This window comes from Equus asinus, chromosome 8 (assembly GCF_041296235.1).
Source record: "Equus asinus isolate D_3611 breed Donkey chromosome 8, EquAss-T2T_v2, whole genome shotgun sequence".
In the NCBI taxonomy this organism is placed as follows: domain Eukaryota; kingdom Metazoa; phylum Chordata; class Mammalia; order Perissodactyla; family Equidae; genus Equus; species Equus asinus.
In genome coordinates this window covers 59,200,258-59,227,263 of record NC_091797.1, presented here as the reverse complement: position 1 = coordinate 59,227,263, position 27,006 = coordinate 59,200,258, and the positions used below count along the sequence as shown (strand labels likewise).

Below are 27,006 nucleotides of genomic sequence, written 5' to 3'. Positions count from 1 at the left end.
TCTGAAAAATGGGTTTAGCAATGGATTGGTTTGTGTGAAGTTTGCATTGACAATGTATGTTAAGCCCATAGTGATGAAATTAGCACACTGCAGGCACTGAATACAATTGACTCTTCCTCTCTTCCAGAGAATATGTGACACAGTAGTAAAGTGACTTTCTGCACTGATGGTCTTGAACCCTTCAAGTCACCCAGTAGGAAGGGGAAGAGGGAAAATAGCATCAAATAAATTTAGTGGAAACTGAGTTTTCTTAAAGGGGAGAATCAAGGATGGATTAACTAATACTTCTTGAAGGGATGTTCTGAAGGGCTGGAGAAACCTAACATAGTGAGGAAAGCAGGGAGACCATTCTAGCTGGAAGATTATTATTATAATGGTAAAAATAATTACAGCTATTAGTTATTTCCTACATGCAAATCATTATGCTAAGCAATCTATACATCACATTATTTCATGCTCACAAAGTCCATATGAACTAGGCATTAGATTCCCATTTTACAGATGAGGAACTGAGGCCAAGGAGGTTAAATAAGTTTCCTAAAGTGTTGAATTTTAGTAGGTAGAAAAACCAGACCACTGCTGAGAGCAGAATGCCCAGTGACTTCCCACACCACTTGGGAAAAGTCATTTGTAATAAAGACTCTCACAAGTCTGGGGGACCTCTTGACCAGCAGAAGTGACCCTTTGAAGAGATGGCAAAAAAGGGCCATCCCCCAACTGATATAAGGGAAAACTTTCTAAGGCCATATGATATAATATGTTCCAGGACTATTCACTATTAATGGTAATAATCAATAATCAATAAAAGCAACCAAGCTCTAGCTTTCCTAGGACCACTCCTTCCTATGAGTTATTAAAATCATTCCAATTCTTTGATAATAAATGTCACACAGAAAATAACCTCTTGCGAAATGTTGGGTTCATCATATTTTAAGAATTAATGCTTTAGGTCATTTTAATCAGTTTCTGATATATGCACTTTTCAGGAAGCACTTCAGGGAAGAACACTGTGGCCATGACGAATAATGACAAGAATATGAACTATATTCTTCATATACATATTGGACTCAGAACATTACTAAAGTACTTTGCCATCTTAAGTATTTAGGAAGCTTTAAATAAAAAATAAATTTGCCTATTTCACTGAAATTGAGCATCCTTTTTTCAGGCATAAAACTTCAAACTCATTAATTTCATGGCTATATTTTAAAATGAGTGCCAGTACCAGTTAGATGATTGTATGATAAGTGCCTTAAAATTTCAAGAAAAGGCACTAAATTTTTCACAGTATTTGTGTTTCATTCTCTGTAATAAAAATATGCCACCCTTTTAATAATGAATAATAGATTCTCAGTTTGATTTACATGCATGGATTAAATGTCATGTTTGAAAAGTTGCTATTTTATTCATATTGGATTTCCCTCCAGTAAAACAAAAATGGTGCCCATCTACTACTATAATAATGATACCTTGCCACACTGATGTATAAATATTAACTGGTTGATATACTTCTTAAAATTCTATAGATCTATAAAATAGTCTCATAGTACAGAGAGTGTAAGTAAGGTTTTCTCTGGAGCTTCCAAGGTGCCTATGTGCACCCTACAATTAACCAAAACCATCTACACATAATGCGACTACCCTACAAGAATAGGGGAGTCAGACCTTAATTTGATGATGTCAAATTTACACACTGAATGCTAGAAGGTTGAACCTACTGTTGCGTCTTCTTTGCCCCTGGAAAAAAAGGACAACTCATTGTGACCAGTTCTTCAGGAGCCCCTATATTAGTCTGATATGGCCGCCATAACAAAGCACCACAGATTGGGCGGCTTCAACAGCAGACATTTATTTCCTCACAGCTCTGGAGTCTGGAAGTCCAAGATCAGGGTGGCAGCAGAGTTGGTTTCTTCCAAGGCCGCCCTCCTTGGCTGGTCTCCTTTTGTTTTCACATAGTCTTCCCTCTGTAGTGTCTGTGTCCTAATCTCCTCTTCTTATAGGGTCACCAGTCATATTGGATTAGGGCCCACTCAAATGACCTCATTTTAACTTAATTACCTCTTTAAAGACCCTATCTCTAAAGACAGTCACAATCTGAGGTACTAGGACTTAGGACTTCAGCATAGGAATTTGGTGATGGGGGCGTAAACTTCGGTCCATAACAGCCCCCAATCTATACACTTCCATCTCTCACTTCTACCTTTTTATGTACACATAGCATAACTAAAGGTCAAGCCATTTCACACAAGACCCAAAAGCCTTTTGGGTGATCCAAATACAAATCTAAAAATAAACTAATTTTTTTCCTTTAAGCATACAAAGTTCAATTAACAAAAGCCACCCAAGCAATTTAAGGAGAAGGCCCTGACTATTGCTCCAGCCTTTGATATAGGACTTGGTCATAAGATGGGCTAAACAAGTTCTTCAGTTATCTACAGCTGCATAACAAACTAGTCTGAAACTTAGCGGCTTGAAACAACATTTTACTCTATCTCCCAATTATGTGGATAAGGAAGTCCACAGAGTGACTCATCTACTCCACTTGGCAACAGCTGGGGCTACTTGGTTCTGTTAGGCTGGCCGCTGCACTGAACTGGAGGGTCCAAGAAGGATTCACTCAGATACCCTGCACTTTGGAAAGGACAAATGGAAGGGTAGACTCAGCTCAGATTCTCTCTCTTCTGTAGTCACAGAGCCTCACCTTCTGGTCTCTTCAGCAGAGGAACTGAATTTTTTACATGGCAACTCAGCACTCTAAGAGCAAGGTTTCCAGTGAGACGGGAAGTGGAATCTGCTAGTCTTTTAAAGCCTGAACTTAAACCCAGAAACTGACACAGCAACACTTCCATCATATTCTATTGGTCAAGTAGTCACAGAGTCCTCCTCCATCAGATTCAAGGAGAGGAAACAGACCTCACTCTTCAGTGGGAGGAGTAGCAAAGAATTTACAGCCATCTTTAATCTACTGCAGCAGGTTGTTGGTGACTGAATGAATGAACAAAATATACAAAATATATCATGTAATACAAATGAAATTAATCTATTCAGCCATGTACCTTGCAGTGACCTTTGACTAATCCAGCAACTTCCATCTGAATAAACACCAAGCATGAAAGACTTCCAAAAATTCAAGCAAGCTAATGTGAATTCAAGAATGCTACTTGCCAAGTTTTCATATTTTTTGGACTCTTCTATTACATGTATCTTTTCCTAAGTTTGAAGTGCTTACTTATTTATTAAACTTACTTCTCATTTGCACAGTGAATGAATAATTTAACTAACCTAGGTTAGATGGCAATGAACAATAAAAGGAAGGTCAGTGTGAATGCAGTTAATGTGTTCCCAGAACAGGAATACATGCTTGTTGAGAACTAGACCTTTTATATATATATTTTTTTAATTCTCTGATTTTCTTAATAAAGAGCTCATTGTTGTCTTCTATAATCAGAAAGGCCAGTACAACTATTTTCACTTGGAAATATCAAAAATCATCTGGAGAAATTTTTGCTTGCTCTTTAAAATAATCAAGGTTGCAGTTAACACGGAACAGGTGTATTCCAGGAGGTCCCAGGCATGTGTAAGCACTCTGGAAATTCTCAAAAGGGACACAGAGGGTTTTCACCCGCTTTCCCATTTGAATGAGCTTTGCTGAGTTTGCTCATGCCCCAAGGAAGTGAGTTTATGAGCTTACTTCTCTCTTTAGAAAATGTTTACCTAAAATGTTGTTTTTGTAGAATAAAGAGGGGAGAAGAGACCAAATAAACATGAAGTTGTAAAACCATAAAATATTGATACTTATTTTCTTATTCATTACCAGTGATGGGTTTTCCATTTATAAGTAATATTAGAATAATGTCTCTTTCTCTGAATTGATTTGTTTCTTCTCCATCAGACCTATTTCTATTTTAGAGACTACTGGCACCAAGATTTGGCTCTTAAGATTATCTTAAGATTTTCTGGTACTCATTTTTGGTAAACTGAATTTACACTAAACTTGCTGTTCCCCTATAACTATAGTTTTTCTTTTCTTTTTTATTTTAGAAGCAGCTATTGAATACCTACTATTTAAAAGCATTATATGCTCCAAAAGACACACCAAGAAATATGCTATGCCCTTCTGCCCTCAAACACCTGAAATCTTGTTGGAGCTAATTAATGTATATACACAACAGCAAAATGGTGAGTTTGGAATTTGAAGGATAAGTACGAGCTAATATTGGGGACAAATGCCTGGTGACACACCAGAACTTGGAGGATATATGAAACTTGAGGATGACTCAAGCTGAAAGGGTGGTTGGGTACATAGTGGGAGGTTGGCTCTGATGAGAGTAAAGACTGTGGAAGGAAGCTGAAGCTACATTACTTGGATCTTTGAATCCATGGTCAGGAACATGATTTATCCTAAGAGCAATGGGGAGTCACCAATGGTTGTAAAAGGGAAGTGATGAAGTGACATGGCGGAAAGATCATTTTAGTTAATGATGACCATGGGAACATTGATGATGGCCCTGGGATAGCGGAAAGTGAAAAGTCTTTTTTGGAATTAGAAAGCGAAAGTTGAGTATCCAAAGCTATATGGTAAGGATTTTTTTCCCAACATCGCCCTAATAAGCAATGATCTTGGACAAGTTGCATTATTTCTCCAAAATTCATCTACCTCACTTATTTCTTCTGAGGTTCAATGTCATAATATTGGTGAAAGCATCAAACTCTACCTTGTTCTAAAAACACTGGTTTTAGAAAGGAAAGACTTAAGATTTAAAAATAGAAATATGGTCCACCATTGCCCATTTTTTCTTTCAAACAATATAATCATGGAAGTGTTACAAAGAGAAATAGTCACGATATACTTTAGTTAACAAAAACTTCATTTAAGAAGTATATTTGGGTTTTGTTTATTTTTTACTTTTTAAAACTGGTTTGTTCTTAGTTAAAAAATATTTTAGTGTTTGCAATGTCTCAGGCATTGAGCTGCACTGTAACATTCACTCTGGACCACAGCCCTGTTGGTGGGAAAATAATAAGACCAACGAGATAGAACCTCTTGTGATGACTACTTTATGGTTGAGACAACAGAGGCCCAGGGAGATGGGGTAATGACTCTGAGTCAGTTTGCTAAGTAGATTTTGGAACCAGAATTCAAATCAAGGTGAAGAGCACACACTTAACCACCATCCTACCGTGTCTTGGCCTCCAGTATTTACTCTTCATATTTAGATATACAATAAGGAACTTTCTGTTATATCCAAAGGATTTTATTAGTAATTAAAATGTATTTTATTTTTCTGTCAAAAGAAAAAGCCTTGTCCAGTCACAAATTAGTAAAGAGCAGATCTTCTTGAAAGTAAGAGACTGCTAAATGCCTGCTCACTGTGATTCTGTCACCCGGGAGCCAGCGTCGTCACATTCTGCTCCTCGACATCCCTTTCCCTGTGGCTTCTTTGCTGTAGAAGGTGTTTTAAGTGCTACCCAATGAAATGGTGGCAAGCGTTTGACCTCTTCCTTAAGGAATCCTCAAGATTACCACAATTTAGTGTAAGGCAAGTCATTTTTCACCTTTAAACTAGGATTCATAAAATTTCATCATTCACACACGGACACATGATCCAAAAGATAGATGTACTTATCAAATAAAATGGGGTTAAGTACCATCAAAATCAAGTGCTTTTTTTCCTTTGGTGACACAAAAGCTCAATCCAAGACATGGTTTTATTTTCTTTGTGGGCTAGGGTAACGAGAAAAATGAAATATGTAAGCCTAAATTGAAGGAAACCATGGTCTTAATGGAATTATTAGAGAAATTGTTCCAGAATGCTACATCCTTCCAGAAATAATAACCCTGTAATGTCAGCAGATTTGGAGTCAGCATGGGTTACCTGCTGCACACAGAGGGCCCGCTCATGTTTGTCAGATCTGCCTGAGGCTTGGCCCAACTTGAGCACATGACCTTTCAGAATTTTTTTAAAATTCATTAATCAATGTTCTTTGCCTGAATTTTGCTGGTTTTGCTTCTTTAACTTATTATTTGCATCCTTTTTTAAAGTTGACCAATTCTTGTACCCAATGAAAATGAAAATTGTAAGCATAGCAGTTCTAACAGTTAACAGAAGTTTCTTTCACCTCAAATACCACAGCCAAAGTTCAATGATATTTTAAAATGTCACTCCAAAAGGATGATCATGCAAGACAGTTATAAGACAGTAGTCGTCCTAATTCTTAATTTGTAATTTTATGTTTTTAAAAAGTACTTTAATACATTTTTTCTTTCAATCTTCTAAATAGCTCTAAAAATGCCATCTTTCTTTATCCACATGAATGTGTTATAAAACAAGTACAACTGAAGAAAGAGTAAAATCTTTCACCAAACTTCTGAAGGATGCATCCAATTTTCCTATGATAATATTTTCCTAATTTAATGTTTTCTTATAGTAATGTCTTCTGTAACTGTTCATCTTTCTAACTGTAAACAACATGGATTTCCACACATACATGAATGGTTTCCACACTGCAGCATACACGTCTTGTGAAAGTAGAGATGCTCCAGCCCCAACCCTTGATTTAACTTGAGTTTTTATTGAGTTAATTATTTGGAGGAATAATCATTTAATTATACAAATTATATGATCATTTATTCTTCCTTGTACTATTCAAACACTCTTAATTTCCTAACATTTTATTAAAATTGAACAGAAAAAGCATACTGTTTGTTTCGTAAAATTATAAAACATTTCAAATATAGACGTTTCAAAAGAATAACACAAGATGTCTTTAGTTCCTGCATTCTTCCTTGCTCTTGGAAGAGATGCTTTGTTAGTCCTTTTAGCAAGGTTCTGTGAAGGGTATATTTATTATGGGTTGAATTGTGTTCCCCAAAAGAAGATATTTTGACATTCTAATCTCCAGTACTTCAGCACGTAGTCTGATTTGGAAATAGGATCTTTGTAGATTTAACCAGGTTAAGGATGAGGTTATCAGGGTGGACTCTAACCCAATATGACTGATGTCCATATAAAAGGGGAAATTTGGACACAGAGACAAACACATACAGAGGGAAGAAAGACAACGTGAAAACATACAAGGAGAATGCCATGAGAAGACAGAAACTAGGACAGAGTCACTGAACGGTTCTTTTCTAGCATCTTCAGAGAGAGCATGGCCCTGCCAACATATTGACTTCAGACTTCTGGACTCCAGAACTGTGAGACAATACATTTCTTTATTTTAACCCACCAAGTTTGTGCTACTTTATTAGGATAGCTTTAGGAAACTAATACAATATTCTTAATCAAAAATGTTTCTATTCATTTGGGGCATCCATGCCCCAACTCTTGAATGATACATTAGGTGAGCATCTTTTTAAATTTTTTTTTCCAAAATTTTGAATATGTTGTTCAGTCCTCTCCTATTCTGTTCCCAGTTTCACTACAGTGTGCACAGATGTGGATTGATTTTACTTTGTCTTGCTCAGAACTTCTGCTCTTTTAATCTGAGATCTTATTTTCTAGCAAGTCTGGGAAATTAATAGCTATTACTCCTCATGTAGTATTTATTCCCTCTTTCTCTCTGTTCTCTGCTTCTGGAAATTTTACAAGATGTGTGTCAACCCTTCTGTTCTACATCTTTTCGAGTCAATTCACCTGTCCACCTCTTCATCTCTTGGTGTTACAGTCTAGCAGATGTCCTCAGATCTGGCTTCCAGCTCATTAGTTCTCTGTTCAGTGGATCTAATCTGTATAAAAATATATCTCTTGAATTTTTCATTTCAAGTACTACACTTTTTCCTTTACAGGAATTCTATTGCTAGATTAGCAGGAGAAACAAAATTTTAAGCAGGGCTTAGATACAGAAAGAGAATTTCTTGTTATTTCCCTCTATCGGTGGGCAGATTTTCTGTCTAGGCTATCCCTTTTACACTAATGCTTGAATATCCTAGATTTACGAGACTTTTTTGCAACACGCCATACCTAACGGGCCCAAGGCCTCATCTCCTGAATGATCATTGAAATCCAGAACTTTAGATCAACAAGATTGACAATCTCTTCTCCCCTCTCCTAGGCAGCCACAGCCCCAGTTTATCCACTTCCCTGTCTGATTTTGAATTTCCTCTTCATTTCTGGTACTCAAGGACATTTCTTTCTTTTTTGAGTATTTATCAATGCACCCAAAAGCCTTTTGCTCATTTTTCTTCTAGAATTTCCAGAGGTTTATAGAACATAATCTGAAAACAAAATATGCCTTTGACTCCTAATTCTGGCAGGACAGTAGACTAAGATAATCTGAACATCTAACTGGGCTTAACATCTTGTCAAAACCGAAAGTCAAAAGGTATATTTAGGGGTACATTTCTTCCCAAAAATCCTCGCCTATTTGCTGTTAATGAATATGATCAACAAAGAACGCAATGTTTTCTACTTGAAATATTTCCAGTATAAACATTGAAAGACAAGTAGGTCCAAAAAGTCTCTACCAAGGAATTATCCAAAATCTTCAAGCCAGATACTCAAAATTAATGAGCTTAAGCTTGAAGTCCATAATTTAATTTAATACAATTCTTAAAGTCACTGAAATAAGGAAGTTGTTATTACCAGATTTACATGAAGGGATGGCAGCTCAGACTCACCAGTTACCTCGTCTTATCTGACCACCTCCTCCTTACAATACTGGAAAACCAGTAAAGATGTGGAATTATTTGGGACAAAATCCAAGTGGTAGTATCCAGAAGTGGTACTGGGGTTGTCTGGAGTGATACCTTTGGGCTTACCTGCATATGTGCTGCCTCCCTCAAACACCTATAAACAACCTTTTCACCTTAACCCTTAAGTGTTTGCCACCTGGCCCAGCTTGAAGCCAAAGATAAGCCACCCTTGATGCTATGACACTGCGCCTTCATTCCAAGATCCATTAGCAAAGTAACCTTACAGGCATATCATGAAGACGTTTCCTCAGCAGACTGGGTGCTTCTCCTATAATTAGGACTTGCCTTTTCATTTGGGCAATGCCGTCCCTGGCCCTTCTTTCTGCCTAGTCACAGATGACCATCTCTTCCCATTTAGCATTTGTAAGATGCCCTGCCCTCTCAAACGACCAGCCATATGGAGCCAATTTCTCCTAATCATCAATTAAGAACAGAGATGAACCTATGTTAGACTTATATTTAAAAAGAAGTGGAGTATATATCTTAAATGTCCCTATATCAATTATACATGCAATGCACACTTATGTCTGTATTCCTATTATTAAAAATTACATTTCTTGACACTTACTGTTTTAACTGTCAATCTCCCACAAACTGCTAGCAGAGTGACTGGCAGGCAGAATTGTGTGGTTAGAGAAAAAATTTGATGTTATTGGGTAGAGCCCAATGGAATGAACGGGACGTTGAGCAAGAACATTTTTATTCTGAAATCAAACAGCCTCAAATGACTTCTCTTTCTTGTCAAGTTCTGGAGGGTTTGGTGCTTTTCTTGTTTTTGTCCCGAATTTTGTACTTTTCTTACATACACTGAATGTGAAATAGCCTAGTGTATTTCTTTGGGGATCCAGGATTTTGCTAGGTGATACCAAGGGATGGATGTAATTCAGTGACATTTTGTCAGGCTGTTAAAGAGTAAATTTTCCTTGACTGTGGCAGGAGGTAATTATTTTTTGTTTGTTTGCTTCTGACACAGGGGAAGGAAATTTGGGGTTGTTATTTCAACTAGTTCAAGACATTTTTTGTTCTATTTGGCAGGAAGCGAAGAACGCATTTTACTGTTGGAGGAAAAGCCAGCCTCTGCTTTCCCTACAGACCTGATGCACTGCTTAACACTGTGAACATTTCTGCAATCTCAGTCTCCTGGTGGTTTTGTCCGCTCTCCCTGGTGACGTCCTTGATGCACCTCTTCATTCTCTGATCCCTCCTGGCATTTGATCTGGCATTTGTATTTGTCTGTTGTAGGATCATTCAACAGCACGCATGGAAGATGCTCAAAGCAAATGTAGCAATGATGTGGCTTGTACACTCAGAATTCACACTCAGGTGGGGGGAGCCAGGATGGGCATCTAAACCAACAACAACAATAATAAAAACACTATATCTCACCTTTCGACTAATACAGTTACAGTAATTCGTGGCCTAACGACTGGGACATGTGAGAAATGCATCATTAGGCAGTTCGTTGTGTGAATAACATAGAGTGCACTTCCACAAACCTAGATAGTACAGTTTACTGCATACCTAGGCTTATGGGGCCACCACGATATATGCGGTCCCATATTTCAGTCATTGACTGAAATATCGTTAAACGATGCATAACTGTATTTATGCAGCTGGCTCTAAAAAGCAAGCTCTTTGCATGACATTTTTTGTAGCCTAGCTTCATGCCTCAAGTTTAGGTACTTAATTAAAATGTCCAAAAGAATGCAATTGCTTATTAGGTACCAATTGGACCCTTTTTAAAATTGTTAACTGAAATCTTAGCTAGCACTACATTGCTGAAATTTCACTGACGTAAATGGTGAGAACCAAGACCTCAGCTCAGGGGCTGAAGCAGGCCTGCTGCCTCCTTGGTACCTGTCCTCAAAGTCTGGTCCTGTAGAGGAGTGGGGTCCCCCAGGAGAAAAGTCCTCTCTGTAGCCACCCTAGACTAATGCCACACATGCATCCCGCACTTCTTCACAAGGCCTTTGGGATCACTCATTAGAGAAACACATTGTTAACCTACATTGTTCTCAAGCAAAGGTTAATTCATAAGTTATCTGAAATATAAGCATCTCTCATATTCATTAAAATGAAAGTCCACTGGGTAAGAATTTATGAGCTTCACTATCAAAAAGACAGAATAATTATAAGAGTAATAATGGAAGACGCTTCTGAATTCTTACCAGGCCTTGGCATTATGTATTTCCACGAGTGTTATCTCAGTCATTTCCTACGATGCCTCTGGTGGGCAGCTATTATTATCCCATTTCACAGACGAGCCAACTGAGGCTCGATTCCTCAGTGAATCTTGTCAGCTCAGAACCCCTTTTCCCTTAAGAATTCTTTCCCAGGAAGAGTTAAGCCTCTGTTTCAAAGAGACTTCTGGTGTCACCGCTGCCACCCTCACTACCAGTTCTCCAAACCATGTCTGCAGCTGGCAGTGAATACGGCTTAGGGTTAAGCTGCGACCTCCACTAACTGTCTGTTTAGAACATGGCTCCCAACAATAGGCTCTTTTTTACCTTTGTTTTGAGCCCCTATGAGCTTCCAAACAACGGAGAGGTCATCTGGGACTTTGTGCTTGCTATTCGATGGTGTGGCTTTAACAAACACAGATTTTTTCCGTTTCTTAAAATTCACTAGGGAGTTGTTCCTCAGTGAAAAAAAAAGAAAAATGAAAACAAAGAAACAGCCACTGTCCTCAAAAAGTATTAGATATCTAAAAGTAAAGGCAGCAAAAATGGAGGTTGAATATCTGTTTTCTTCTCACATATTGGATGTAAGTAGTGGCATCCTAGGGTTGCAGTTTATAGATCTACTTTACAAAATTGCTCATTTTTATAGCTACACTTTCCATTTTAACTTTTTCAGTTGGTCATTCAGTAGCCAGAATAAATGCAATACATTATCTGAAGACTGCATTCATGTGAATAATATATTACTACCCTTAATGAAATATCACACACTAAAATTAATTCAAAGGATACCTTTTTTTTTTTAAGATTTTATTTTTCCTCTTTCTCCCCAAAGCTCCCTGGTGTATAGTCGTATATTTTTAGTTGTGGGTCCTTCTAGTTGTGGCATGTGGGATGCCGCCTCAGCATAGCATGATGAGCGGTGCCATGTCCGCACCCAGGATTCGAACGGGGGAAACCCTGGGCCCCCGAAGCGGAGCGTGAAAACTCAACCACTCGGCCACGGGGCCGGCCCCAAAAAGGATACCTTTTAACACAAGATCTAAGGGGAAATGGGGAAAGAAAGCATACTCCTATTTTAGAAAGAAATTATTGTTTTCTTAAATATCACTCTGTGATACCTATATTGACTCTTACAATGTTTGTTTTGCTCATTCAAATTGATAGCATAAAAGGCAATTCTGTATTTGTGAACAATCTGTGCGCATGCCTGGCATCCAATGACCAGCATGTGATAAATGTTCTGGGACTAGTCTGGTCCCCTTTCTCTCTTCTTTGGGCTGGAGTTCCCTGGGAGACACAATCCGTCCAGTGCTATGTCCCAGCGAAAGCTGAGCTTTCCCTCTCTGCTTCCACTGGTAACTTGATCTCTGACCACTGCTTCTCATCTCTGCGCCCAGGATCAGTCTTTAATCTTACCCACTGCTCCCCACCTCCCCACTGTCTCCTCTAGAATCTTTTTGCATAGTAAACACATTCCCCTCACCCATAATATATTTTCTGAACAGTCCCTCCAATTTCTCTTCTTACCTAAAGCTTGGTTCTAACCTAAGATCAGTGTCCCCAGCTGCCTACACACATATAATTGTGTTACATACAAAATACACATGTCAATGATCTCCTGGCATGTAAATTCTGAAAAGGTAAAGAACGATACCAAGAGTCCATAATATATGTTCTTGATAACCAAGGATGGCATTTCCATTTTACACAGGACTTGAGTCCGTTTATGATCCACCACACAGTGCTGGGTGCATAGTGGGTGCTAATTGTGTATTTACTGAATGAATGGATAAATCAATGAATGAAATCCTTTATGCTTACTACACAAAGTCTATTATATAAACCTACATGAATAGAGATGAAAAGATGGATAGGTAAGGAGAGCGAAAGGCTAATTAAAAGGTGATATGTGTGCAAAAAGGATAGCTTACCACATAAAGACTCTCGTGGAAATACAGCCCCATGTCATAAAAGTTTCCATCATGCCTCACCGGGTGTGTTCTGGTCTTCAGCTGCTCCATTTGCCCCCACTGCAAGACGGAGCCTCCTGGTCTCTCAAGCAGGGACACTTGGAGGAGGTAGGCGCCTTGGGGAGCCTTGTTCTTGAGGCCCCTTATGCATTTCATCTGCATTTGAAGAGGCTGAGGTGACTGAGACTGCTCAACCTGAAGAAAAGATGGGTTCTTGAATTACCCAGGAACTGGGCACAACCACATAATTAGCCACAATGCGCTTCTCGGGGCGAGGGAAAGTAGACAATCATTTTTACTCAATCTGTAATTGTCAGGTATTAGCAATGATAACAGAGGAGGACACATGATCTATAATTAGCGGGTCAAAAGGCAAGCTTGTCGATTATGCGAGGGCAAGTTTAGCCGATTTTTAAGAATGGTATGTTAATGATCTGTGACATCAGAAACCATTCATCTATTACAATAAGATAGAATTAACAGGAAACCAACACTTCTAAAAACCACACAGCATGTCTCTTAAGATATCTGGGATGGCTGAACATGGCAGTAAGCTTCAAACTCAGAGTTTGAATGGTGACAGCCCTTACCTCTAACACTAATCACAGACCTCATGCCACACAGATGAATGCAGAACAGGTCAGACTGACACCTGATTGAATCCTTTTATTCGATTTAAAGATGAGGTCAACTTGCCTCCTAAGCTTCAAATCAGAGTCAAGAGATAAAGGGGGGCTAGCATGGGTATGTGCTTCAACCTAAAACTTAGTGTAAATTGCATGTAACTGAAAACCACGACTCAGGAATATTTTACAGGACATTTGAATTTCATTCTTACCTACAGCAAGAGAAATAGGCCATTTTCACTTTTAATAAGTGCCAAAAAGTTTATACAAATTGATAAGATTTTTAATGGACTATTGTTTCTGATTAAACAAAAATTAAACTGGGATTATTAATAACTCCAATGTCATTAAGTCATGTTTTTTATACTCACAAGTCCCTAATAGTCTTCAGAATAATTTGACCTCGAAGAATTCTCTATTCCATTGTACTTTAAGAAAAATAATGTCATGTTCAGAAGGAGGTTACTCTCTTAGCTACCCGTGTTAGTAGCACCACTCGTTAATCCGCAGCCAACGGTAAACACTTTTTAATCTGCCTAGAGTTTTTTGTGTGAGAGATAATATATATTTCCATATAGATAGCGTGCTTCTGGAAATCACAGTTAAATAAACAGCAAAAGTCGCTAAACTTCTTTTGTTTTTTCATACAAGTCATACTTAAAAACTAATCAGAATAAGAATTATTTTTGGCTTAATTAGAAAATCTTAATTAACAATAAAGACTTAACCTTAACATTTTGGTTTCCAAAAATATTTTAAAAATTAACACCAAGTGAATAAATAAGACAATCTCTTTAAACCTCAAGGCAGGATTACCAGTGCAGGCAGACTGAGTTATTAAACACATTCTAAATTAAACGCCTCTATGAATTTCATACGGAAATATATTGTGATAGTTTTGCATGCCAAATGTGACATTTTGTATTTTAGATTCATCTTCTGTAGTAATTTGGGAAATGTCATACAAACAAAGATTTTGTCATTTACCAATGGAATTACTATGCACGGCTGCTTAGCCATCTCTTTGCTGGCTCTTGTGGTTGTTTCAAGTCAGCAAGCCATAAAAAATCTTTATCTCTCTGAAACACAGCAATTTGGAAGATAATCGAATGGTGACTAGGGGGCAGAAATGCCAGTCTGAGGAATTATACCACAATCTCTCTTGCATTTACAACCTTCCTCAAAGCGAGTGTCAGATGAGTAGGAAAAGCAGATAGAAGATTCATCAAATCTCAAGGCTTGTCTCATTTGCATGGGGGCAGGGCTGCCTCATTGTCTAGGAGAACTCAGCCTGGTACCACGACACAGTTTTGAGGAATTCCAAAGGCTTCACAGTTGAGAGTTTTAGCCATTCTATTTCAGCATAGAAATCTCCTGAAAAATATTTATTAAGACCTGCTAAAAATCCGTTTCTCTAAAGGGTCCTACAGGAGAAAAGCACAACAGGAAAGAGAGTCGATAAAACAGATCTCACCATTTAACATTTTGCATCAGAGGAAAAAAGTTGCAAGAGCCCCACCTTCCAGCGTGGTCCTGCTGCTTTCTTTGATTCATGAGTTCCTTCTGTGAGGGTACAGAGCTTGGCTACGCTGTCTTCTTCACAAACATTTAGGTCAGCAATTAATGGTCGATGGGGAGCTCTGCAGAGGTGAAAGAAAAGAAAGAGAAATTGACATGGGGTATAATGAAAAGATTTGCCTTTGGAACCACCACACAATTTGATGTTCTCCTTAAACATTTTCTCAGATTAACTGGGAACAAGATAAACACCACATACAGATACTGCTGTTGATTAAAGTCAGGAGGTGAGTAGCTTTTGAAATGTGACCCTATAAAATATAAGACTCAGTGTATTCGCTACGGATCTCCCAACAATTAAAATGTCGCTTGTTTCAGAAATTTCGAGAAGATCAAATATTTGATCAGACTTGTTGCCACTTCATTTTCTACCCTACCCCTTCAATCTTATAAACTGCTAGAGAAACTCTGGGGAAAAATTATTTAAATAAGTGAATAACTGAGATGACATAAACTTTTTCTTTTTTAATGCAATGGCCAGAGATCAAGACTTATTTCTATCCTCAAAATGTTCCCCAGGGTTTTTTCCTTGTGTTAACATTTACTGACTTTATTTGAGGTTCTTCTTTATTGACTCCTTTTTTTTTCTTTTTTAGCTTTTTAACTGTGTTTGCCTGCTTTCCCAAATTCATTTGAATTAAGAAGGGTCTTGTTTTTCACGTCTCCTGACTTAAGCTTAATTCCATCAACGGGGCCATCTGTGACAATGACTGTACCCCCACCAGAGGAATGGCCTTTTTGGATCTCACAGCCGATTTAGTCTCCTGTGATAGAAATGATTCCCCTTAATTTGGTTAGAGCTACATTTGACACAAGGGTTCATTAGGACACCCATTTGCCGGCAATTCAATTTCAAATTAAATACACTTTGTTGTAAATTTTATTACTTTTAAACTACTGTATCTATTGTCTTTAATGGCCTTATTATACAGTTATGAAGGTAAACAGATTTCATTAGTAAACATCAAACATGTTACGTTAACCACAGTGAAATGCTTTCCTCAGTTTCTCTCTTTGTTCCTTTGGCAAAAATTGTGAGGCACTCATGGACTATCCTAAAAACTTAATCTAAATAATTAGACACTGAATTCATGATTATCATCCTAAGGTGGAAAAAAACAAAACAAGGTCCTTGGTTGCAATCTCAGTTCTTTGTAATTAAAAGTTTTCTAAAAATACCATCCTTAATTAAAAAGGAACACAATGCACATCAAAAGGTTAATACCCAGCTTTCAGGTGACACCAGGGACCTAAAGCTCAGTCCAGCTTTCTGTGTTCTCTTGGAACAGTCGTCCCCTAGACCGGGAGCCAGCCTGGTCATCAGCTCACTTTTGAATTAGGCCCTGTGGCATATTATTACTCTTTTTTCCCTTTGTATACAGCACTTATTAATTTCGTGATTATATAAATATATGTTTATGTTTGTGCATTATATAAAATTTAAGTATATCAAAAGTCCCCCCAAAAGCCACGCATTAGTCCACAGCCCAGAGACAAACACTGGTAAAATATTGTCTATTCTTCACAGTTGGGTAGCTAGACATAATTTTTTCTTCAGAAACTGAGGCTGCTATTGTAAATATTATTTTGTAACCTGTATTTTCCACTTCGTATATTATGGGCATTCTCCATGAGATTAAATTTTTTTCTGTAGCCTAATTTTTTAGTAAGGAACTAGGGTTTATTTCTAACGTTCTACCATAATTTAAATAATCATTTATTGTTGAATATTTAGGTTAGTTCCAATTTTCACTTTTGTAAGTTAGCCTGTAATTAACTCTCCTGCATATAATGTCTCGTAGACCTCCCAAGCCATTTTCCTGGTCTGAAGTCCTACCACTAAAAACCTTGGGCATGGGAGGCATGCTATCCTACACCTCATTGATCTCCACCTTGAGTGTTGAAATGACACCTCAGCAATGTATAATCCTATTCTCTCAGGCAAGGAATAGTCTTCTCAGAGAGATAGGTCCCACTCCAGCTGATATGCTATTTTCACTGTAGTAGGATTATAAGTTAAATAAAACAGTGATGAGTAACAGCACTGATGTACCACAGGGTTTCTGAGCCTCTTCCCTGCTGACATCTGAACCACATAATTCTTTGTTGTAGGGGCCTGCCTGTGCATGGTAGAATGTTTAGCAAGATTCTTGGCCTCTTCTCCCTAGATGCCATTAACAAACCTCTCCCTAGTCCCGGTCATGACAATCAAAATGTCTCCAGACATTGCCAGATGTCCCCTGGGGGCAAAATTGATGCCTGTTGAGAACAATTGATATACAGTATTAACTAGTATTTATTAGTGCTTAGCATGCTCAAGGCACTCCTTTCAAAACATTATATTTATGTATTTAATATATAAATAACCCTTAAAATAATCCAACAAGGTATTATTATACTACTGCCGCTCCTATACTGGAATGGAGGAACAACGACATCCAAATCTCGAAAGTTCCTACACTGGACCAAGGCTTTGGATATTTTCTGAGAGATAAATAAGACATGGGTCCTAGCTATACCACCATAACTATAGTGCTCCATCCCCAAACTGTCACATATGGATGAAAGGACACAGATAAATCCCCAAGAACAAATGGAGTCATGGGTCCCACAGAACTGACTCTTAGGGTGAATCAAACTAGGGCATGCCTGTCACCTATAATTGGCCTATATTTAATCTACAGCCAAACAAACAAAATAAAATAAAATGCATTAACGCTACCATTATGGAACATACTTCTCAAATGTTTTGTCAGTCTTCAAACATGACATAGGAATGTATTGACTGAGTCCTTCCCCTTCAAATTTCAAATCCTGCGTGAAAGAAGACAGAAATGAAATAAATAGATTCAAAATACACTTGAAATATCTATGTGAAAGCTGGTTTTCTAAGACTGAGATATGCTTACTCCTAAAGGTTTAGGTTCCAGGAGACAAAAAAGAACATGGCAATTCAAACTTTAGCAGCTACCTTATTACGGAATCTGACTTTTCGCTCTCTGCTTAGTGAGTTCTTGGTCAGATAGGTACAATAGTAAACAACATAAAAAAGGGAGGAGAAATGTTTAGTGGATACCAACACAGTCTTCTTTGTCTCTTTCTATTTCTCTCTATTTATCTCTCTGTCTTTCTCTCTCACACACACACGTGCACACACACAAATGCACACACGCACATGCACCCATACCACATAATGGTACAGTTTAACAAAATGTAAATGAGCATATGGCTGGATGTGTAGGACACTAGAAATGTTAATAATAATTGTGGTTATAGAATTTATCTTCCAATCCATGACATTTGGGGAGTAAGAGGGGAAACAATTATTCTAGGAGAACAGGCATGACCCAGGAGTATCCCATACAAACTATAAGGTATGGTAACCTTATTAATAATACTCCTCCAGATGTTCCAAAAGGGTATCATATAGGCAAAGATCAATATATTCAGTGAAGGTGAATGAAGAGAGAATATGAGAGAAAGAACAAACTCAAGATGAAAACTGCAGTCCCTTATAAGCTAATCTTGGAAATGACATTGCATCACTTTTGCTGTACGCTATTGGTGACACAGGTCAACTCTGGTACAGTGTGGGAGGGAACTATACAAAGGTGGGAATAACAGGAGACCAGGATCATGAGTCCATAGCAATTATGAAATCAAGATAAGCAAATGTTGGCAGTTCCTTGATTAAGTCTCAAGGTCTGAAAATGATTCTCCATGGCTCTCAGCTCTGTCCTCTGGACTGGTGGTTCCACCCTCTAGATCTTTCTTCCTTGTTTCATGAAAGGTAGCACATGCTTGCAGCTAAACAGTTTGCTCAGCCTTCTTCCTGCCAGGAGAATTTTGGAATCTATAGGGCCCTTTTTATTCTGTTCTCTCTCTGCCTGTTTTAGTCCAAGTAGGTGATTTTTCTGCTTATATAATTCCATTTAAAACCTTGCATTTCTTCTGTGAATCTTAGTGGAGTTCACTTCATTAGACAAAAACCAAACCCCCAAATCTCTTCAAGAGCAGATCTTCTGTACCGCAGGTTTGCACTGACAGGATTAGGGGCAATGACCTTAAGTCCCCTAGAAACAAACCCAGTTGGTCAATTCAGAGGAACAGTGGAGCACATCCTTAATCTCTTCGGAATGCCTTTGCTCTGAGTGAACAGTATTCTGAGGCATCACCTGTGACATTTCTGAAGCCTTAACAAAAGATTTGACAGTCACACTCTTGGTTTCATCCTTGAATCATATTTTCCTGGCATTCACTCTTTGCTCAGAAGCCATTTCTTCATTTGCACTGTCTGTCATCTTGGCAGGCTGAGAATTTTCAAAACTGTCAAGTCATGATTCATTTTGTTTAACAATCCTTCCTTTAGTTTATCTCTTTCTCCACACATTTTACAATAAACAGCAAGAAGAAACCAGGCAGCATCCAATAATCCTCTGGTTCAAAATCTCTTTAGGTGGACCAATCCTTTCATTAGGTACCTTTTCTACTTTCCACATAACTACAGGCAACAACGTTGCTAAACTCTCTGACACTTCACAATAAAGATCTCCTTTTGCCCAGTTTCCAATGAGATGTTCCTCAGTTTCCTATACCTTCATTCACATCCTTCTCAAACCTCGTGAGGTTTCTAGTAACATCTTTTTCAAGGTCCTTAGCCTTCACTAATACTCTCCTCAAAATCCATTACACGGTTTCAATGCCACTGTCATATTTTAAGTTTTTTTACATCAGTAGTTCACTTCCAGTACCAAAATCTGTATTAGTTATCTATTGCTCCATAACAAATTATCCCCAAACTCAGCAGCTGAAAATAACAAATGTTTGTTTCTAAGAATCAGAAGCCAAAAGGTTTCAGTGTGTGGTGGAGACCAGAGCTGGCTCACTCTGGTTCCAAACCTCAATTCTTAACCCATGTAACTGGTCCTTCACATAGTCACAATGCCTTCTTAGCAGTGACATTCAAGGGTGACAGTTTCTTTCACCCACTTGACCCCATATGTTTTCTATGACTAGTTCGTAATTGATTTCCTTGTGAAAACAATTAAGGCTTAGATCAATGGGTGTATATGTTCCTTCAGAAGTGAATAGAAAGGGCTAAACAGTAAAACCGTATTAAGTCTTATGAAATTTTCCTTTGTACCAACTATTTTCCAAAACAATCAGAGAAAGTATGGCTTGCAAAGAGAATGGATTCCCTCATAGACTCAAATATTCTCAAATCCTCTCAAGCACTGAAGCATTAATTATTTATTAATAGTGAATTAATTAAGATTTATCACTTTATCAAAGAAGATTCTATCCTAAACTTTATTCTGTAACAATTATTTCATAAAGCTTTAGTCATATCTCTTTTTTTGTATAAAATTTATTTCAAAATATTTTGCAGTCTAGACTTTCTATCATATCCTATTAGTCTGAATATGTGAGGGTTTGTTATAACTGGGAATGACACAGGGAACAATTTGGCAAAAATTGTCAGCAAACATTATTGGTAAAAACATTTAAGATAGTAATGTTCTACTTATTCATCTAACATCTAAACAAAGAATTTGAATATTAACTTCCGGAAATTATCTCTTTAGATTTCCCAAGCCTGGAACACCTTTTCCAACAGAAGCATGAAAAAATGACACAAAGAGGGCAAAATTGTTCTAGACGCTTCTATCTTCAAAAAAACAACACAGGATAATCACTCCAAATGCTGCTAGATTTTCCATAAATATCTATAAACCCTTGAAATCTATTTCTGGCTCCTTAACTCTCTTTCTTGACATGTAATAAAAGTCAACAAAGAACCAATTTGATTCTGTAAACTGGGTAGATGCCTATTTTTCATTCTAGCTACTATTGAATTCTTTACTTGGATGCTATTATTCAAACTCTCTTTGCCTGTAGTAGTGGCTTGTATAGGGAAAAGGGAAGAAATGAAGGACATAATTCAATTTTAGCTAATATTTGTTGAGTATCTATAACGCATTAGACACTAATCTAAGGACTTTATATGTAACAATCCACTGAATCCTCACATTAACTATTTCAGGTAGATATTGCTATTATCCTTATTTTACAAGTGATGAAACTGAGTAAAGATGAGTTTAGATCAAGCCTAGAGAGTTGGCCTCCATAGTACATGTTTCTAATCCCTACACTAATGAATTCTGAGTTATATATTGTATGATAATATATTAGATGATTTGAACCAACTCTCTTTGTTCAAAAACCATGGTTAGTAGGCAAAAATACTATATGGGAAATCATTGCCAAACTGCAGTTACGTATTTAGAAATAACAATAACATAAGTCTATTTAGGAAATCATCTCTACACTGGAATTATATATATCAAATCTATAAAATCTCTGTGAATATCAAAAGAGTAATATTAAAATTGCCTTTGAATTCAGTGTCAATTCTTCAATTTTCTTTTAAAAGCTAAAAATTTACATGAGCCATGCCAAGCAGTATAAGTAGTATATTTATGTAAAATCTTGCATGAAAATGTATGGTCTTCTACATTTCCATGTAGAAATTCTCTCTCTGGTGATTTAACTATTTTAATTTTCTCTGTTTTCCAAAAAATTGCACATGTTTACATACACAGGTACCAGCAACTTTAACACGTTAATCATAAACATATATATCAAGAATATGCATGTATTCTTGATTCTATAATAGAATTAATGACTCTATTATAATGACTAAAAATATAAATACATTATTGAAATAAAAATTCAAAGTCTGAAATCATAGATAAGACTATAATTACCTTTTGAAAGGCACAATATTATTAGAACAATTCACTTTAAATATAGCATTCATAAGTTTACTTAGATTGAAGAATTAACCTGATAGGCACCAAGATAAAGAATAATATGCCACAATACCTTAGAAAAACTTAAACAGTTTAATCTTTCCAGATGAAATCCATAAAAACATTCACATACTTCAAACTCCATATTACACTTCTCAAATATCAGAGTAAGGAATGAAGATACACTATGGTCAATGAAAAAGCTCCCCAAATTCTTTCTCTTTCTCTAGTTCATCCTTGAGAGGCTTGACACACTGTGATGTGAAATATCTGCCACATATTGGCTACAATGGTATTTTGTCATTTTAACTTTTATATCTGCTGCTTAAAAAGACAGAAAACATCAAAATCTCAAAAAAGAAACAAAACCAAAAAAATCTCTGATCTCTAAATATAGAAGTGAAGGTCATGTTCAAGTTTTTATCATAAAACAATGAAAGCTACCTTTAATTTTCCTTTTCATTCTATACTACCTTCTGCTCAAAGCTAATGAGAGTCACAAACCAGGCCCTTATAAGAATGAGTTTTCCCTTTCAGAAAACCACCGTATTGAAATGGCAGACAGAGATACAAGGAAAAAGAAGCAAATATAGAAAAACCAGGGAACAGAAGACAAAATGGCAGTATTAAGCCCTCCTATATCAATAACCACTCCAAATGTAAAATGATTGAATTCACCAGTCAAAAGATATAGAGCAGCTGAATGGATTAAAAAAACAAGACCCAACAATATGCTGCCTCCAAGAAACTCATTTCCACTCTAAAGAAAAACATAGGCTCAGGTGAAAGGAAGGAGGATGATACGTCGAGCAAATTGCAACCAAAAGAAAGCGGGTGTAGCTAAAATGTATCAGACAAAACAGACTTCAAGACAGAAAACGTAACAAGAGACAAAGATGGACATTATATAATGATAAAAGAGCCATTCCATCGAGATGAAATACAGCTTATTAATATATATACACCTAACATAGGAGAGCCAAAGTATATAAAGAAACTATTAACAGACCTAAAGGGAGAAATTGACAGCAAACAATAATCGTAGGGGACTTTAACACCCTGCTTATATCAATGCACAGATCATGCAGAAAGAAAGTTAACAGGAAACAGTGGCCTTAAATGAAACAGTAGATAAGATAGACTTAATAGATGTATATAGAACATTCCATCCAAAAGCAGCAGAATACACCTTCTTCTCAAGTGCACACAGAACATTCGCAAAGACAGACCATATGTTGAGAAACAAAAAAAAGCCTCAATAAATCTAAGAAGATTGAAATCATATCAAGCATCTTTTCAGACCACAGTAATATGAAACTGGAAGTCAAAAACAGGAATAATGCTGGAAAAGTCACAAATAATGTGGAGACTAAACAACATGCCACTGAACAACTATTGAGTCAATGAAGAAATCAAGGGACAAAATCAAAAATACCTGAAGATAACTTAAAATGAAAACATAACATACCAAAACTTATGGGATGCAACAAAAATGGTACTAAGAGGGAAGTTTACAGCAATACAGGCCTACCTCAACAATCAAGAAATATCTCAAAAAAAATCTAACACTATACCTAAAAGAAGTAGAAAAAGAACACACAAAGCACAAAGTCAGTAGGAGGAGCAGAAATAAATGAAACAGAAACTAAAAAATCAACAGAAAGGATAAACGAAACTAAGAGCTGGTTCATCGAAAAGAAAACAAAATTAAATTGACAAACCCTTAGCCAGACTCACTAAGAAAAAAAGAGAGAAGCTTCAAATAAAATCAGAAGTGAAAGAGGAAAAATTACAAAAGATACCACAGAAATACAAAGGGTTATAAAAGAATACTATGAAAAGCTATACAACAATAAATTGGATAACCTAGAAGAAATGGATAAATTCTTAGAACTATACAATCCCCCAAAACTGAGTCAAGAAGAAATAGAGATTGAATAGATGAATCACAAGTAAAGTGATTGAAACACTAATCAAAAACCTTGCAAAAAATAAAAGTCTAGGACCAGATGGCTTCTCTGGTGAACTCCACCAAACATTCAAAGGAGACTTAATACCTATCCTTCTCAAACACTTCCAAAAAATTAAAGAAGACAGGATGCTTCCTATCCCATTTTACAAACCAACATTACCCTAGCATCAAAACTAGACAAGGTCAACAGAAAAAAGGAAAATTACAAGCCAATATCGCTGATGAACATAGATGCAAAAATTCTCAACAAAATATTAGCAAAACAAATGCAACAATACGTTAAAAGGATCATAGACTATGATCAAATGGTTTTATGCCAGGGATCCAGGGATGGTTCAACATCCACAAATCAATCAATGTGACATACCACATTAACAAAATGAAGAATAAAAATCACATGATCATCTCAATAGATACAGAGAAAGCATTTGACAAGATCCAACATTCATTTATGACAAAAACTCTTAAGGAAATGGGTATAGAAGGAAAGTACATCAGCATAATAAAGGCCATATGGGACAAACCCACAGGCCGCATCACACTCAGTGGTGAGAAACTGAAAGTCATTCCTCTAAAAATAGGAACAAGACAAGAATGCCTACTTTTGCCACTTTTATTCAACATAATATTGAAAGTCTTAGCCAGAGCGATTAGGCAAGAAATAAAAGCCATCCACTGGAAAGGAACAAGTAAAAGTGTCACTATGTGCAGATGACAGTAAAACTATATACATCTTTATATATATATATAGGAAACCCTAAAGAATCCACCAAAAAACTATTAGAAATAATAAATGTGTAAAGTTTCAGGGTACAAAATCAACATACAAAAATCAGTTTCATTTTTATATACTAATGAACAACTAGCAGAAAGAGAAATCAAGAATACAATACAATCCCTTTTACAATCTCAACAGAACAAAATATCTCAGGATAAATTTAACCAAGGAGGTGAAAGACCTATACACTGAAAACTACAAGACATTACTGAAAGAAATCGAAGAAACCATAAAGAAATGGAAAGATATTCTATGCTTATGGATTGGAAGAATAAACATAGTTAAAATGCCCATATTACCTACAGCAATTTACAGATTCAATGCAATTCCAATGACATTTTCATAGAAATAGAACAAACAATTCTAAAATTTATATGGAACAACAAAAGACCCCAAATAGCCAAAACAATCATGAGAAAAAAGAACAAAGTTGGAGATATCACACTCCCTGATTTCAAAATATACTACAAAACTATAGTAATCAAAACAGCATGGTACTGGCAGAAAAATAAGCACATAGATCAATGGAACAGAATTAAGAACCCAGAAATAAACCCACACATCTATGGACAGCTAATCTTCAACAAAGGAGCCAAGAACATACAATGGCGAAAGGAGAATCTCTTCAATAAATGATGTTGGCAAAACTAGACAGCCACATGAAAGGAATGAAAGTAGACCATTATATTTCATCATATACAAAAATTAACTCAAAATGGATTAAAAATTTGATTGTAAGACGTGAAATTATAAAACCCCTAGAAGAAAATATAGGCAGTACACTTTTTGACATCGGTCTTAGCCACATCTTTTTGAATACTGTGTCTACTCTGGTAACGGAAACAAAAGAAAAAATAAACAAATGGGACTACATCAGATTAAAAAGCTTCTGCATGGCAAAGGAAACTACCAACAAAAACGAAAAGACAACCTACCAAAGGGGAGAAAATATTTGCAAATCGTATATCTGACAAGGGGTTAATTTCCAAAATACGTAAAGAACTCACAACTCAACAACAAAAAAATGAACAACCTGATCAGAAAATGGGCAGAAGATATGAACAGACATTTTTCCAAAGACTATATACAGATGGCAAACAGGCACATGAAAAGATGTCAACATTGCTATGTATTAGAGAAATGCAAATCAAACTACAATGAGATATCACCTCAAGTCTTTTCAGAATGGCTATAATTAACAAGACAAGAAATAAGTGTTGGAGAGCACGTGGAGGAAGGGGAACCCTCAAACACTGCTGGTGGGAATGCAAACTGGTGCAGCCACTATGGAAAAGAGTATGGAGATTTCTCAAAAAAATTAAAAATAGAATGTATGATCTAGCTATTCCACTTCTGGGTATTCATCCAAAGAACATTAAAACACTAATTCAAAAAGATACATGCACTCCTATGTTCATCACAGCATTATTCACAACAGCCAAGATTTGGAAAGCAACCCAAGTGCCCATCAGTGGGTGAATAGATAAAGAAGATGTGCTGTATATGTACAATGGAATACTACTCAGGCAGAAAAAAGACAAAATCCTGCCATTTGCAACAAGATGGATGTACCTTGAGAGTATTATGCTAAGCAAAATAAGTTAGACAGAGAAAGACAAATATCGTATAATTTCACTCATATGTGGAAGATAAACCATCAAACACATAGATAAGGAGAAAGATTGGTGGTTACCAGAGGGGAAGAGAGTGGGGAGAGGGCCAAAATGGTGAATGGGCACATATGCACAGCGACAAATGAAAATTAGTCTTGGTGGTGAACATAATCCAGTCTATACAGAAGATGAAATATAATGTACACCTGAAATATACACGTTATAAACCAATGTGATCTCAAGAAATAATTTTTTTAAAAAGAATGGGTTTTCTACTAAAATGTAAGGGAATATGGAAAAAAGAGATATATGTTGAGAAGGTATGTGATATAATTCTAAGAAATATAAAACGAATATTTGGTATGATCCAGAGCACAGGAGATAGAAGATCTGAGGAATAAGGACTACAGCAGTTTACAAACTCGTGCAAGTTTTCATAACTTACAAATTCCTAATTTTATTTAATTTTTAAACTTTTTAGTAACTGCTTTATTGAGATATATCTTGAGGTCATGAGCAAAAAAAGTTTCTGATGTTAAATATAAAATCATGCTTTGTGCCTTTCAACTAGAGACAAATGTTTACCAATGACCCTATACCATTAAAACTATTTCTACATGTATCCTGTCTTTTTAGTAGAAACCATTCTAGGGTAGCAAAATAACCACAGTCGGTCAGGGAAAGTTGCACTTTATGGAAGAATTCCAACTAACAAATTTAGATAAAATGGTAGAATTTTGCAATCCTTAATGAAATTATTGCTTCAAGCAAGACTACCA

General features: G+C 36.6%; 1 protein-coding gene across 1 annotated transcript in view; it reads right to left on the bottom strand.

Annotated features, from left to right (window-relative positions):
- LOC106845862 (uncharacterized) overlaps positions 1-27,006 on the bottom strand; it is a 310,124-nt gene that overhangs the window by 214,227 nt on the left and 68,891 nt on the right. Inside the window, exons 7-9 of the mRNA XM_070516801.1 lie at positions 17,790-17,866; positions 14,994-15,114; positions 12,810-13,043 (exon numbers count right to left, since the gene is read on the bottom strand). Coding sequence (XP_070372902.1) covers positions 12,810-13,043; positions 14,994-15,114; positions 17,790-17,866 — 432 coding nt within the window. The remainder of the gene's footprint in view (positions 1-12,809; positions 13,044-14,993; positions 15,115-17,789; positions 17,867-27,006) is intronic.